The sequence below is a fragment of the Etheostoma cragini genome, chromosome 16 (genome assembly GCF_013103735.1).
Source record: "Etheostoma cragini isolate CJK2018 chromosome 16, CSU_Ecrag_1.0, whole genome shotgun sequence".
In the NCBI taxonomy this organism is placed as follows: domain Eukaryota; kingdom Metazoa; phylum Chordata; class Actinopteri; order Perciformes; family Percidae; genus Etheostoma; species Etheostoma cragini.
This window is the reverse complement of record NC_048422.1, coordinates 1,180,681-1,195,038: the sequence shown is the minus strand read 5'-3', so window position 1 is coordinate 1,195,038 and position 14,358 is coordinate 1,180,681. Positions and strand designations below refer to the sequence as shown.

Here is a 14,358-nt window from a genome sequence, read left to right as displayed (position 1 = left end):
GTAAAAAATACTGTTATAAATAGAAGTCCGTTGTATTGTTGGGTAAATTAAAATAGCCACAATTGATAAAATACATGTGTTTGTAACCAGTAACAAAAGCTGTCGGATGACTAATGTGAAGTAAAAAGTATATCCATCTGAAATGTAGTGGAGTAGAAGTAGAAGTGGCATGAAGAGAAAAAAATTAAATTTGTACTTAAGTACAGTACTTGAGTAAATCTACTTAGTTCCATTATACCACTGGCAATGTGACGCTCTTTCATTCCAAGTACTGAGAGACTGAAGCGCTGCGAGCAGGCTTAATGCTGCCACACTTTGTAATAAAATGGAAGGTAAACCTCAGATAAGAAGCCTCTCATCCTCCCTTTATGGACACTTTCTGAACCCCACTCTGCAGGAAATCACATTGAGCCAGGCTCCCTTTGATGCCGTTAGAGATTGACACTTCCTCAGGGTGGAGACGTTGGTTGCGACCCCACCCTGGGACTCCGCGGCCTGGACACTGTTTCCCCTGTCGTAGCCTCTGGCTCTTCGGAGGAAGTTTCTCTCACCCCCGCATCTGTAATATCCTGTCCTGTTATAATCCCCGTCGCCCCACCTCCGATAACACATGCAAACCCTCCACGACCACGACTCCCGTCTCTCTGCGCAGCTAAACGCCGTCCACGGGCCGCTGAGTTTGAGCGGAACAATGAAGCTTGGGAGAGGGCTGCGATCCTGAGGTCCAGTCAATATTTGGACGTGGTTTTCCTTTCTGTGCCCTTTTTTTTTTTTTTATCCAAGCGGAGCCGAGCTGCGGGGAGCCGGGGAAAAGGCTGAAAGGGGGAAAGCGAGGGTAAACACTGGGAACAATGCGATCGGGGCAACTCACAATGCCACTGGGAAACTATCACAACATCAGCTGGCCACCAAGGGAAAAATGATGTATTGTTTCTTTAAGTGGAGATTAAAAAGAGAGCGGAGGAAGAAAAGCAAATAGCGGAGGGGAAGAAATGGGTCTAAGTGTCAAGTCAAGGAAATGAAGTAGCATTTCTGAGACGGGTCGGATCATCCGAGGGGTCTTCTAAGTCAGTGATTACCAACAAGGGGTACTTGTTGGGTAGTTTAAAAAAATATATACAATAAGTCAACGGTAAGAATGCAGCATCTTGCAGTTATGTGAGAGAAAACTAGTTAGCCAGCAACTAAATGGTAGAAATAGCTTGAAGTAATGGCTAAAGAGTTTCGATGATAAGTTCTAAGTGCTGGATCAATGGTTGAAATAAAGCTAAAAGTAAAGTCAACGGATGGAGGGTCAATGTTCAGCTTTTTTAAAGTAGTAGTAGCCCAGTAGGCTTAGTCAATCGCTGACCAAACCTTAATACTGACAGATTAACTGTTTATAAAAAATAAACAACCATTATTATATATAATGAATGGTGTCATCCATTTGGACAATTAGTCCTCCAAACCATCCGAAGATGGTCCTCTTACACTGGACACCCCCATCATAACACTTGGTTTTTAAATATTGTCAAACAGGGCACAAAAATGACTTCACGCACCAAATGTGCTTAGTTGGGTTTAAGAAAAATACTTAAGATATAACTTAGATATAGGTATTAGGGCGGCAATTTTCTTTGGTTCTCAAACAGGACTTGAACCATGAAGCGACGTCTTCTGGGACCCATCCACCAACCCAACCTGCCTCCTTACATGGAAATTCAGCGCTCTCCTAGTAAATCACCTTACATCCTGCTTTGCTCCCAACAAAATTACTAGTCTGCGCCATTACTCTAAATATAGGTCGTAATTGCTGCTTGAACAAGCGACCTATGGGGGCGTTTTTTTGGGGGGAGGACATCCTCCATTTGGAACATAAATCGGGAAATGATGAAGGGGTACGTGTGTTCATCTGCCATTGCTGTGGGGGTAACCCGGGTCCAAAAAAGGGTTGGAAACCACCGCTGTAAGTCAATAGCCAAACCAGTGCAAACAGGCCCCTGAAACGGTTCTTTGATTGTCTTCTGGAGAAATATGTTGCATCTGCTCGGGGAAGGCTTTGGATGGACATTATCAGGGATTAAAGGAAACCCCTGGGGTGACAGTGCTCTCCCTGAATGCTGGAATCCCCCTCTCCCCAGCTGTCAGGCCCTTAGTCCCACCCAATGAGGTTCTTTGATGACGAGGGGTATCAGTTTCCATGGCGTCGGAGACACAAACAGCTTGGGAGATTAGGGACGGAACTCGGCCCTGATTCTCCGTTGATCCCGCCTATCAGCAACAAATAAACACCTTGGGCCACGGCAACGCCTGCATGCGGACCATATGGACCCGCGTGCGTTTTAATGAAGCAGCTAAATAGCCGGTGACAAGGGAATTTGCTAATAGCTCCAAGTCAGAGCGGCAGTAAATGCCCCGCTCGTACACTTTATTCCATTATTTAGTTGCCGACAGACGGCAAAGCTGACAAGAAACATCTGTGACTCATTTTTCTCACACAAGCGTTTCATCCATGAGCGTTTCAGCTTTTATTTTACGGGTTTTGATTTCTTGTCTTCATTGGGAGGCTTCTGTATCGGTGCCACTTTCTTATAAAGCTGTAACTATTGACTTAATTATTGGTCGATACCGGTGTTAATAGTACAATGATCACACAAAAAGGACAAATATCTGGATTAGTACAATCAAATCTGATAAAACACAGTATAAAGTCTTATATTGTTATTACTGTTAATGATACTAAATCTGTACTAAAATCCATTCATTAACGGTTTGGGTCATACCATAGTTTAGGAGTCACGGTTTGGGTCATACCATAGTTTAGGAGTCAGGGTTTGGGTCATACCATGATTTAGGAGTCACGGTTTGGGTCAGACCATAGTTTAGGAGTCACTGGTTATGTTATACCATCGTTTAGGAGTCACGGTTTGGGTCGTACCATAGTTTAGGAGTCACTGGTTATGTTATACCATCGTTTAGGAGTCACGGTTTGGGTCGTACCATAGTTTAGGAGTCACGGTTTGGGTCGTACCATAGTTTAGGGGTCACGGTTTGGGTCATACCATAGTGGAGGATTCACGGTTTGGGTCATACCATAGTTTAGGAGTCACGGTTTGGGTCATACCATAGTTTAGGAGTCACAGTTTGGGTCATACCATGATTCAGGAGTCACGGTTTGGGTCGTACCATAGTTTAGGAGTCACGGTTTGGGTCATACCATAGTTTGGGTCGTACCATAGTTTAGGAGTCATGGTTTGGTTCAATGGGAACAAAACCCAAATGCATAATGATCCCTAAAACTAAGTAAACTATTTTTATTAAACACTTTTGTAATATTAACACTTTCCAAAAGAGGCAGCAAGTTACAAATTAGGCTGTTTTTACGAATACACAAACCGTTCCAGTCCCTTTAACCAATTGTTATAACTTAACTTTTTCCATGTTTATATGACAGCAGCAACAGTATTCCAGCAGTTACACGTTATTCTTTATATTGTTTTGATCATAATAAACCACCCTGTAGCTGGGACAATATTCTCTAAAATTCCTGAATTTCTGTTTTTTGATAATACATTTTTCCACTTTGTGATTGGCATATGCACGTGTATTCATACTGGTAGTAGGTCATTAAAGAGGCTTCTTCCACTACAACAATCCATCAAGTCTGCAGATGTAAGTGTCAATCAATTATTTAGAAATGGATTTCTTTTCTACTTATTCTGGAGAAAAAATCTCAATAACATGAATAAAGCCATTTGTTACAGAGTGACTTGACACTGTCACGAACGTGTCACAAGTCATACACTTTTATGACATAACACTTCTTTTAGTAAGTGTAACTCGGTTTTATGATAAGTTATGGTTAGGGTTCATGTGTTCATAACAGTGCCATGTCACTCTTGTGTAGATACCTTCAAGTGAAGTGCCCAATTGTTCCTGAAGTTGTTACAAAGTGGAACTAAGTACGATTTCTAAACTCTTCTGCTACCTAACAATACCTTGCAGTACGCCCACCAAGCATTACTTCTCATTATATTCAGAACCACTCTAAGTCTCCAACCAAAAGGAGTCACGTCCGTGTTTAGCCATGTACTATTACCGGGTTTTGGTTAAATTTGTGAACGTTTTCTAAATCTCAATTGCATTCCCACGCTTTCCAAAGCTGCATAGCAACTATCACACACTTTGACTAATGGACTGACTGAGTAGCTCGCACGCTGCCAAAGCTTTCTTTGCAGCGTCTCCACTAAATGAATAGCATTTTGACATATAAATACCAAAAATGGCACAATAATCAAAAGCCCTTTTGCTCCGTTGTTGGAGAGATCTGGCATTGGAAAACCAACTAAGGGTCATTCCTCTCTTGCGTCTCCGCAGTTTCTTTGGAGTTTCATTTAATTGCATTAGGTAGGTTATACAAGCGCAGCGACTCGCTGTCATTATGGGAGCTTCTCAAGAAGCTGAGGCAACCCCGGGCTTGTACTCCACCTCTCCTCCGCTCCGAGTCCTGCTCGTCTGATCCTAATCAGCGACAAGCATCAGGGCAGGGAGATGAAAGCACAGCAAACATGGACGCATGTTTATCTGCATTACAAAAAAAAGGCTTCCTTTCAGCCCCCGTTGAAACAATAGAAAAACATGAAAATGTGGTCGCATTTCCATTATTCACGACTCACTTCCCATTTCAATTCCAGAGCTCCTGTAGGGGATTTCATAAATGGCTGAGTATAGACTGCTGCTCCGGATGCCATTTCTCCCCACTTTGGTCAAATATGCAGCAGAGAACGCAAAAGGGGGGGGGGGGTGAGAAAGCTCATCTGGAAGTTGGGACTGTACCGCAGCAGGTTTCCCAGAGCTCCAATACTGAGTACGGTTACATTAAACAGCAGGGACCCTGGGTATGAAATACTGTTAGGTTCTGCTGCAGGTCAGGGGGCCCCCGGCCTTTAAGCACGGCCCTCTCTTACATTATACAGCCGGGGTCAGGTTTAGATTAAAGTCATGAATGAGAAAGGGAGACAGTCATTTAGAGTTACTCATTTATTTAGCCTTCATTCTGCAGAGACAAAGCCCAGGCGGGGTGCCGTGCCGGGGGCCGTCACCGGGCCCCATGGCAGGCGGTACTGCCCCGGTTTTGACCCTGACAACGGTCCCCTCTGTGCTGCTAAACCCACATCTCGCCTGGTTACTACCAAGTGTGTGACCCCAGCATGTGTGGATCTCTCACAAGGCCGAGCACCACGCTGTGCCTTGGCCGCGGCTGAAATACCCCTGTGTACCCCCTTATTGTCCGCCACAGCGTGGGCCATGGGGGGGCGGGTGGTACTTGGATGTGGAGGAGCATGGCAACCAAGAAACCAGACTTGGGAACTGGGAAGTGTTTGAAAGAGACTGTTCTCCCCCCCGGACAAAAAAAAAAAACGCCCACATAAGTCGTTTTGTTCGAGCGGTAATTACGACTCATATTTACATTTGTAGTGACGGCGCTAACTAGTGACATAGTAATTATTATGGAGGCAATGAAGGATGTGATGGAAGGTTGGGGTTGCTGGATTCACCCAGGAGACCGGGTCCCTGTCCTGGTTGAAAATCAAAGTATCAGCCAGATCTTTCAATGTTATATTCAAAGAAGCGTCTTTTTTAACTATGTCGTTGTTGTGCCAAAACCTAACCAAACTGGGACTGTTTTACATAATTATCCATTCTGGGCTTTTTCCAAAGTTATTGTTTTTTTCAAATGGCCTGTTTTTGGACAAAAACAATCCAATGTTTTGATGTTTTTGTTGCTTCTTTTGGAGTTTTTCTCGCCTTTTTTTAAGGGATTTATTGGCACTATTTTCTGATATTTGGAGCCTTTTGACGCTGACCATTTTGGAGGTTTTTGTCTTTTTTAAGAGATTTCTTTTGTCACTTCTCTCAATACATGCAGACATGTCCCTGAACCTCTCAGGATAGTTGGAGATCTCAACACCGACAATGTTGAGCCCAAAGTTCTGCCCTTGGATATAACTCCAGTGGGTCGTATTAGAGGATAGAGAACAAACAAGATATCCTAGTAGGATTTGAAAGAGAGAAGAAGTTGAAAACACAACAACAGAACACGGTGCAGCCTGGGAGTGGGACAGAGAGCTGTTATCAGACTCCGATATCTGTCTGTTAGCGGAGCAGGAACTCCATCAGCCTTTGATATCACCACCACAACATTTGGATTGGAATAATTACCGCCCTGTCAGCCCAACGGACCAGTTCCTCGCTCCTGAGCAAATGTTGACATCATTACTTGCTCTTTTATTTTGACTCATGCCGAAACTATAGCCAGCTCATACCAGAGCCCGGTGAAAGTATTCCTTTCCAACTGAAACAAAGTGACACACACTCATTATATCACTAAGTGCTCCAGTGCCAAGTGCATGGCACTGAGTCACCCTGGGAGGAGTCTTGGCACATTCAGCAGGGAGTCTAGGTAGAAAAATGTCACTTTAGTATTTAAACTACAAAGATCAAGGCTCATATGAGCAGGATTTGTGTGTGTGTGTGTGTGTGTGTGTGCGTGGGGGGGGGGACTTGTAGTAATTTAAACCAGGAAGCAACCTAAAGATGTTCACTGCAGGTTTTTTTAGTCACCAAACGCAACAAAAGACAATTAAAGGGCACTTTCTGCGTAAAGCGCACAGCACGTCTTAACTTCACCAGAATAAAAACAGTCTCCAAAGACAAAACCATATCTACAAAGTCTCTCAGGATGAGTGTCCATTTGGCACTAAAGCAATTCTGCCAAGTCTAATCGATGGCGGCGGACTGGAAGCGAGCCAGCAGCGCAGCCCAGCCGAGTGCGTCTGCGCTCGGCGCTTGCAACCCTCCTCGTGGATCTCATTTCCCGACTTGAACGTGCAGCGAAAACAATGACCACAAATGCGTAACGGCGCGTAATTGTGCGTAATAGCGGACAGCCCCGTGTGAGAATGCCTTGTTCCCCTGTCGGGTCATGATTTACGCCGCTACGGTGTTGCACAAACATTGGTTCAGATATGGAGGACTGTTAACTGGAAGCATGACAACAATCCGCAAGGGAAGACAAAAACTAGAACAGGTTGTAGTCCAGGGGCAACATAAATACTAAACTGTGCTTGTGTGTGTGTATGTGTGTCCAAGAAGAGTTGTTCTTAATGGTGTAAAAGCAGAATACGCGTTGTAATAACAGAATCGTCTTTAAATTGTGAATAGGCAATATGAAGTGACGTTTCAAGTGGGTAACTTGTGATGTCTTAAATGGGGATCAGGGTGTTTGATACACACTGCACATCCACTCACTCAACAATCAAACTGCTGCAAGCCGGCTAGAGTGCAACCACCACCGGGCAACACCAAGGGAGAAGTCCGCCGCCTCCAGCGGGCGGAGGGAGCCCGTGTGCCGGCGCGTTCCTGCGGAAGAGCGGTGCTCCCTCAGCGGGGTTACTTACTTGGGGTTGGTGCGGTTCCAGTACACGGCGTAGCGGTCCGTCACCACCTTGGAAGCCGGGTCCTGGCCGTACACACACATCGCAAAGATGAGTGTGAGCAAGAGGAGGATCATTTCCACCTGCGGCATTTTGGCTCTGGAACTCCGGGGAAGCCAAGGTTGATTCCAGCCCCTTCTCTGTCTCTCTGGCTCTCCTCTGGTTGGGCTTTTTTTTAACGATTCAGCTGGAGGTGTTAGATGTAATGTCCACTTGACACGGTTTATTCCCGCATAGATGTAGAAGCTCCCTCCTGGGTGTTTAAGAACTAAGACATACAAGCCTAAATATCTCTCTTCCGTTTCTGGACCAGTCTGCGGTTTCTCAGTCAGGTCAGCGTCTTTATAGCAAATAACAAAAAGACTTCTAGGATACTTCAAGTAGTGGATTTAGTCGCTGGAAATCCACAATATGTCTGCCTGAACAATCTTCCTCCGGCTCAACTCCGCGCGGCGCAGCGAGCACTTTCTCCAACTCGCCTTGGATTTCCCGCAGCGGAAAAAAACAGGCTGTCTAATTAAAACCAGAGAAATAATATCCCACAATGCACAGATAAAGAGAGCAGGGACGCAGTCCTTGTGCCGTCGCGCTCTCCAGCTTCCAGGGTCTGTCCTCTCCTGATCGCTGGGAACTAAGAAGGAGAAAGAAGACTCCAAGCAGCAGCTCCGGCTCCGGCTGAACCCTTAGCAGCACGAGCGCTTCTGCCCTGCCAAGCAACAGCGCACGCAGTAAATCAAACCCTTTCCTGTAAACACACACACACACTCACACACTCACACGCACACAAGCTCCGGATAAATGTTCCGCAGCATCACCGAGAGCGCACGAGAGAGCGGTGTTATCACTGTGGAGGAAGCGGACCCAAAGTGTGCAGCGCTCCGACTCCTGCGGCCATGCTCTCCCGGACAAACCCCCTAGCTCCCCCCCCCCCCCCCCCCCCCCCCCCCCCCCCCCCCACCCACCCTCTCTCTCTCTCTCTCTCTCTCTTCCTCACTCCTTCTGTGCCAGCCAGGGCCACACTGCAAGAAATGTTCGCTTTTTTTTTTGGGGGGGGGGGGGGTTTGAAATCAAGAATCATGCACATGCATTGATCATCTTTGCTTTGTTCTGCATTTTTGCCATGCTCCACGTTTTCAGAAGTTGCAGATAACCCCGTCAAAAAGGGATGTCCCTTTCAAAAAAACAAACCAAAGTTTCCCATTCTGTTTAGTAATGGATGCATCTGGCTGTCATACACGTATCAGCATTAGGTGAACTAATGTAACCATCACCATCATTATACCAACAATTCCACATGAATGAATGTATAACCATTTCCATCCACACAGCTGCTTGTCGCTGCAGATATTTCTTGCAGTGTACAGTTTCACGGTTGCGCGCGGTCTGATTGGCTTGGTGGGGAGGGGGGGTTGTTTGAATGACGGGTGTTTCATTTATAAAAACAACATCCCTCCTCCTGGGTTGAGTGGGGGGGACAGATCCCAGGTCATTTCATTTCAACAAGCTGCACAACAAGCTTCTTTGGCCGGATACATATGCACATTTTTTCCACTAAAGACACAATCCCAGTCTTCCAGAAGAGGAAGAGGGTTAGGGTAACCTAACCGAATCCAGGCTACTTTATCATCACCCCCCAATATCTCCTGTAAACCCAAACTGCAGGGAGTGACGAGGTCGGAGCCTGGTTGCCAAACACACCAAAGTCCAGCTGTTTTTGAGGCAAATTAACTCTCATATCTTCCTAATATAATTAAGCAGAGTTTTCTCTTGTTTGGGGGGAAACTACATTTCCATTCTGCACTAAATGCCCCCCCCCCCCAGGGTGCGGGAGTGGGACCCAGCGCCCCATTTTGGCTGCGTCCTGCAGCGGCCCGGGTCTGAGACTAGTGTGCATGCGCCAACTTACATGCCACCTGTTGCTTTATACTATTTGTGCAACTGCAACACATACTTTCCTGTCGGGGATCAATGAAGTCTTTCTGATTCTGACCTGCGGCCTTTTGCTGTCTGTCACCCCCCATCTCTCTCCCCCTTTCCTGTTTATCCACTGTAGTGAAAGGAAAAGGCCTAAAAATATATTAAAAAAGACCACACCAGACACACAGCTTGATGTTGGCACAAAAGCCATTGTGAGCATTTTTATTGGCCTCCCATTAGTCCCACAGACATTTCAAACGTTGCCTCCATCAGGTTCCAGGGCTGTGGGTTGTTGTGGAAAATCTCGCCCGCGTTGGCTAATGAAGCTGAAAATAAAGACTCTGAAACACTGGAGTTACCTTTTATTTTATTATTATCCTGGAAGCAGAAGGAGGCAGTTTGACAGAGTGCCACTGCGTTATGTTGTCTGTGTTAAATGTCCAAAGTGCAGTCTTACACTGAGGTTTTATGGATGAAGATGCAGGGGGGGAGAGGTGCTGTGTTCTTGATGGCACGGCTGCTTATTATCAGTCAGCGACAGGGGAAATCCACAAACTTTCTTTATTTGTTGTTATTTTAACGACTTCTTTTGCTCTACACCACAGACACAAGCAACACCCTATACGGCATGGGGAAGTCTGCATAGTTGTTCGGTCTGGAGCACACATACGTTGTAGTCCCACATGCTATTTCCAATACATATCTCCACTGAGCTGTGCACTGCTTTGGGTTCATGACTCAATGCGCCACGTAGTGGTGGTCATGGGAAAACCATCATGAATTGTCTGAGGAGGTCTTTTTGGTTGCAGGAATACAATACGCTGCTCATTAAAGAAGAAAGCATTTGTACGGAGGAGGATTAGGGCTCAAACATGGGAAACATGTTTTTGAGTTCAGAGGTTAAAGTCAGAATTCTGCCTTTAATCATTCTGACTTTAATCTCAGAATTCTGTGATTGAAGTCAAAATTCTGACTTTAAACTTAAAATTCAATTGTTTTTTAACATTTTGGCCCTTATCGTCTTCCGTACATTTGAACTATGTCTCTGTTTGGATGGCATTTCAAGAGGAGACACTCCAGGTGGATAGGGGATTTTTTCTATATGTTCATATCACCATAAAACTCCCCCATTTAATTTCTGACATGACGACAAATCTTTTTTGTATTACAATTTTGTATGAAAACGTATGTTTGAAAATCAGACAATTGACACAAGATTGACTTTTTGGATAAAGCCAGTTTCTAAATTCTTGTTTTCAAATGTTTTTACAGAGGGGATTTTGGAGGTACCTCTATTTCACTCCATAAATCAGAACATACTGTCAGCAGCAATTTCTTTGCCATGTTTTAGGTATAAATTGTTGCATACATGCCTATGAATGATATATGAACAAAGTAAAAAGAAAACTTGAGAATATAGAACGGAATGAAACTGATAGGTTTGGTGTATGGAAGTGAACAGGGCCTTGAAAGATGTGAATAGTAAAATTCAAAACATTTTGCAAGACACTATAGGTGAATAGGGTAAAACATTTAATTAACAGATATCAGCAGATATCAGCAGAGCGTTAATGTACAGGACTTTCAAGCCAGGGAGCAGAGTTCCCTTCCGTGGGGAAACTAAAGGCTTTCCCCCAGGAAATGTGTGTTCCTTGGGAGGGTTTTAATTGAAATCACAATCTTTGCCTAAACATAACTAGTCGTTTTGGGGACAAAAACGCAGCTTTGCTGCCGCACAGCGCTAGTTTTTCTTGCCTAAACCTAAATGCAATCTCCACCGAAATGACCGGCAGCTCGTTGTGCTGACCCCCATTCTCAGGTAACTGAATCACCAACTAACGTAAAGCACCGTAGCCGCAAAAAGCTCTGGAGCTACAGCTAGCAAATGTAGCTCTGTATTGGCTTAAACAGCTAGCATCTGCTGCTCTGTAGCTGGTTTAACAGCTAGCAACTGTTGCTCCGTAGTGGCTTAAATGGCTAGCAACTGCAGCTTTGTAGCGGCTTAAACAGCTAGCAATTTTAGCTCTATAGCAACTTAAACAGCTAGCAACTGGACCTCTGTAGTGCGGTGCACACCTTTTTGTACAATATTATACAAACCCATTCATGACAATGCGTTACTACTGACATTAAAACAATGATGTTTTCTGGAATTTTGTATTGAAATATCCAAATAAAGCATTATCTTATGCTAACTTTTGGTGAATTTAGGAGAGACATAAAGGTGCAAATAGTATGGTAAAAAAAATATATATATATCCCTTTGTTTGTTTTGGAAGCAAAATAACCCTAAACCTCCAAATGTGAACGTTAAAGTGAAAAGTGATTATTTTGCCAGTAGTGTCTCCTCTTTAAAATGATTTTAGACCACGTGGAGATCCCCCGGTGGAGTTTGGACATTGTTCTTTAGTGAGTGAGTGCAGATCCAGACAGACTTGAGTCTGGTTGCTGAACTAATCCTCCTCATAACAACCGTACCACTGAGGGAGCTCGTCTCAGGGCCGCTGGGAAACTTTTCAGAGACGGTGAACAGCCGCCGCTGCTCCGCCGGCTGTGGCTCCGTTCACAAACGGCCTGATTTACTCCTCCACCTGAACAGGCTAGGTGAACTCCATCTCGTATTGTTCGGAGGCCATCTGTGTAGCTGCTGAGGCCTCAGTGTGTACACAAAACTGTTAGGTTATCATTTTAACGAGCACGCAAGCTCTGGGGTCATCACCTGCAAAATGAATATACATGTATTTTCATCGACAGATTTAGCTACTATATGTCTGTCACGGTCCGTAGTTATGAGGAGCTTTGGAGAAAACCCTGCGTTTCAGTCCAGCAGACTGTAACTCTGGTTTATCCTGAGATGAAGCTCGGCTTGCAAACTAACCTGAGCTGGACCGGCCGAGTCAGGCGAGCTTCATCCTAAATTAAACTACCACCAAAATCCTGGCCTACCAGCACAGCTGAAATGATTTACCGACTTAGAACTTAGTTGATTGACTCATTGGATCGTATCCACTTATTAAATGTGAGGATTTGTCTGCATTGAGCACTTATAGTTTTAATACATTTAGTTACATTTTCAAAGAAGGACGTTTACTTGTAACAGAGTATTTTACAGTGTGATAGTAGTACTTTTACTTAAGGAATGAACCTGAATTTTTTTCCATGTCTGATAAACAACCTGAACATATCGATGACCCTACAGAGTGAAAATGTCCATTAGACATAAGACCCACAAGACAAAATTGGCCTTTTCTGCAGTGAGATTGTGCATAGTACTGAATATTTTAAACATCTCAAGTATTCCCATAAGAGGAAATTTATCTTACTTAATTTATCTTAGCTCACCTGATTTGCTTAGAGACTGGTGCTTGTGCTTGCTACGTCCCGTCCCTCACAGAGCCAATGAGAAGGCATCCTACTCACAAGAGACACTCTGTGCACAATGCATGATCTATTTCAAGTGAAGAAAAAATAGTAAATTGAACAAATACATATTCACGCAGCCTTGTGATTACAGAGACCTTCCGTGGATAGATTTCCCGGGACAGGTTATTAAAAAGGACAATCCTGGTAAACCCGGGACAGGTGGGAACCCTATCTCGTCCACTGGTTCATACCTGAAGCCTACTAAATAGAAAAACATGTAAACTGCAGCGACATGCACCTGCTGTACGCCATGATTCATCAAATCATTTGGACCAAACCCAACTTGCCAGCAGCATGATCATGTTCCTGTGGGCTTTGTTTACAGTAAATCCCCCTCACACTGTGCTTGTTTGGGTGCTGTAGTGTGTGTGTGTGTGTGTGTGTGTGCGCGTGCGGGTGCGTGTGCAAGTGTGTCGTGCATGCATGAACGTGTAAAAAGAAAACGGCAGGTCTGAGTGTTTTGCATGTGTGCATGTGTGCTTGAGCAAACACACTTTTCTGCACGTGTGTGTGTGTGTGTGTGTGTGTGTGTGTGTGTGTGTTTGTATCAGGCTGATGATCCACCTCACCCAGGCAGACTAATCCATGAGCCATAATCACCTCATATCCCCGGCTAAAGTGCCTGTCCTACTTCATTTGCGCCTGATACACGTCTGTGTTCCCCAAGACGATGGATTTCTTCTCAATCAGGGTCAGCGGGGGCTGCCAGCACTGCGGTGGATCCGAATGTTTCTCATGGTCCTATGAGTCGATTATCACATGCGCCGAGGAGACTGTCCTCCCCCATAAAGCACTCCCAGAGTGCACAAGCAGTAATTATGACCCATGATTAAGTTTCTAGCGGCGACACCCTATAGTGGACGTAAGCCATATTTCCAAGTGCCTAACCAAACCACCATCTTATAAACTTGAAGTGTAACTTCTGTTTTTTTCCTGTTTTTGTGTCAAAGTGACTGATGGGAAGAACAATCTTTGACATTGATCCAGCATTAAGCCAGTTTGCTGCTGTCTACAGTCAGTGAAACAAGCTACAATGTTGGGTATTGGGCTTACTGTCCAGCTTGTATTTACCTTTACAAAAACGCTCAATTTGCCCCTGACAGACTCATGTTAATATTCTAAGTGTCTGACAACAATATGGGAAGGATTTCTGAGGAGTTTGATCTTTCTGTTAATGAGTAGGATCCTTTAAAAAAATCGCCAAAACCACCAGACTCTGTGTAAATAAACAATAATTTTTAGCAGTGTAAAATACAATTCATTCAAAGTCGACAGAAACAAAATCAATCCATGAAAAGCCGTTTTGGGTCGTCCTTCCACTCCTCCAACAATCACAACTCTATTTTTGGTTGAAATAAACACATATTATACCGATTCACATGTGAAAATTCTGTTGGCTCTAGACACGCTAAAGGTTTTGTTTTTTTAAATGGAGGCTGGTGGGTTTAGTGACCTCAGAGCTGTTTCTGATTTTAAAGAAGTTTTTAAAGGTGTATCTCTGTAGGGATCCTTTTCATATACAATATCTACACAATAATAA

The 14,358-nt window shown here is 44.4% G+C and overlaps 1 protein-coding gene across 3 annotated transcripts in view; it reads right to left on the bottom strand.

Moving 5' to 3' along the window:
- Window positions 1–14,358, bottom strand: part of LOC117959283 (ephrin-A5b-like) — a 107,135-nt gene that overhangs the window by 83,393 nt on the left and 9,384 nt on the right. Inside the window, exons 1-2 of one of the 3 annotated variants that reach the window (XM_034896332.1) lie at window positions 8,442–8,476; window positions 7,443–7,615 (exon numbers count right to left, since the gene is read on the bottom strand). In XM_034896332.1, the coding sequence (XP_034752223.1) occupies window positions 7,443–7,570 (128 nt within the window). In that variant the 5' untranslated portion in view covers window positions 7,571–7,615; window positions 8,442–8,476. Of the gene's footprint in view, window positions 1–7,442; window positions 8,397–8,441; window positions 8,477–14,358 lie in introns of those variants that run through there. The other 2 variants (XM_034896331.1, XM_034896330.1) reach the window with 2 other exon arrangements.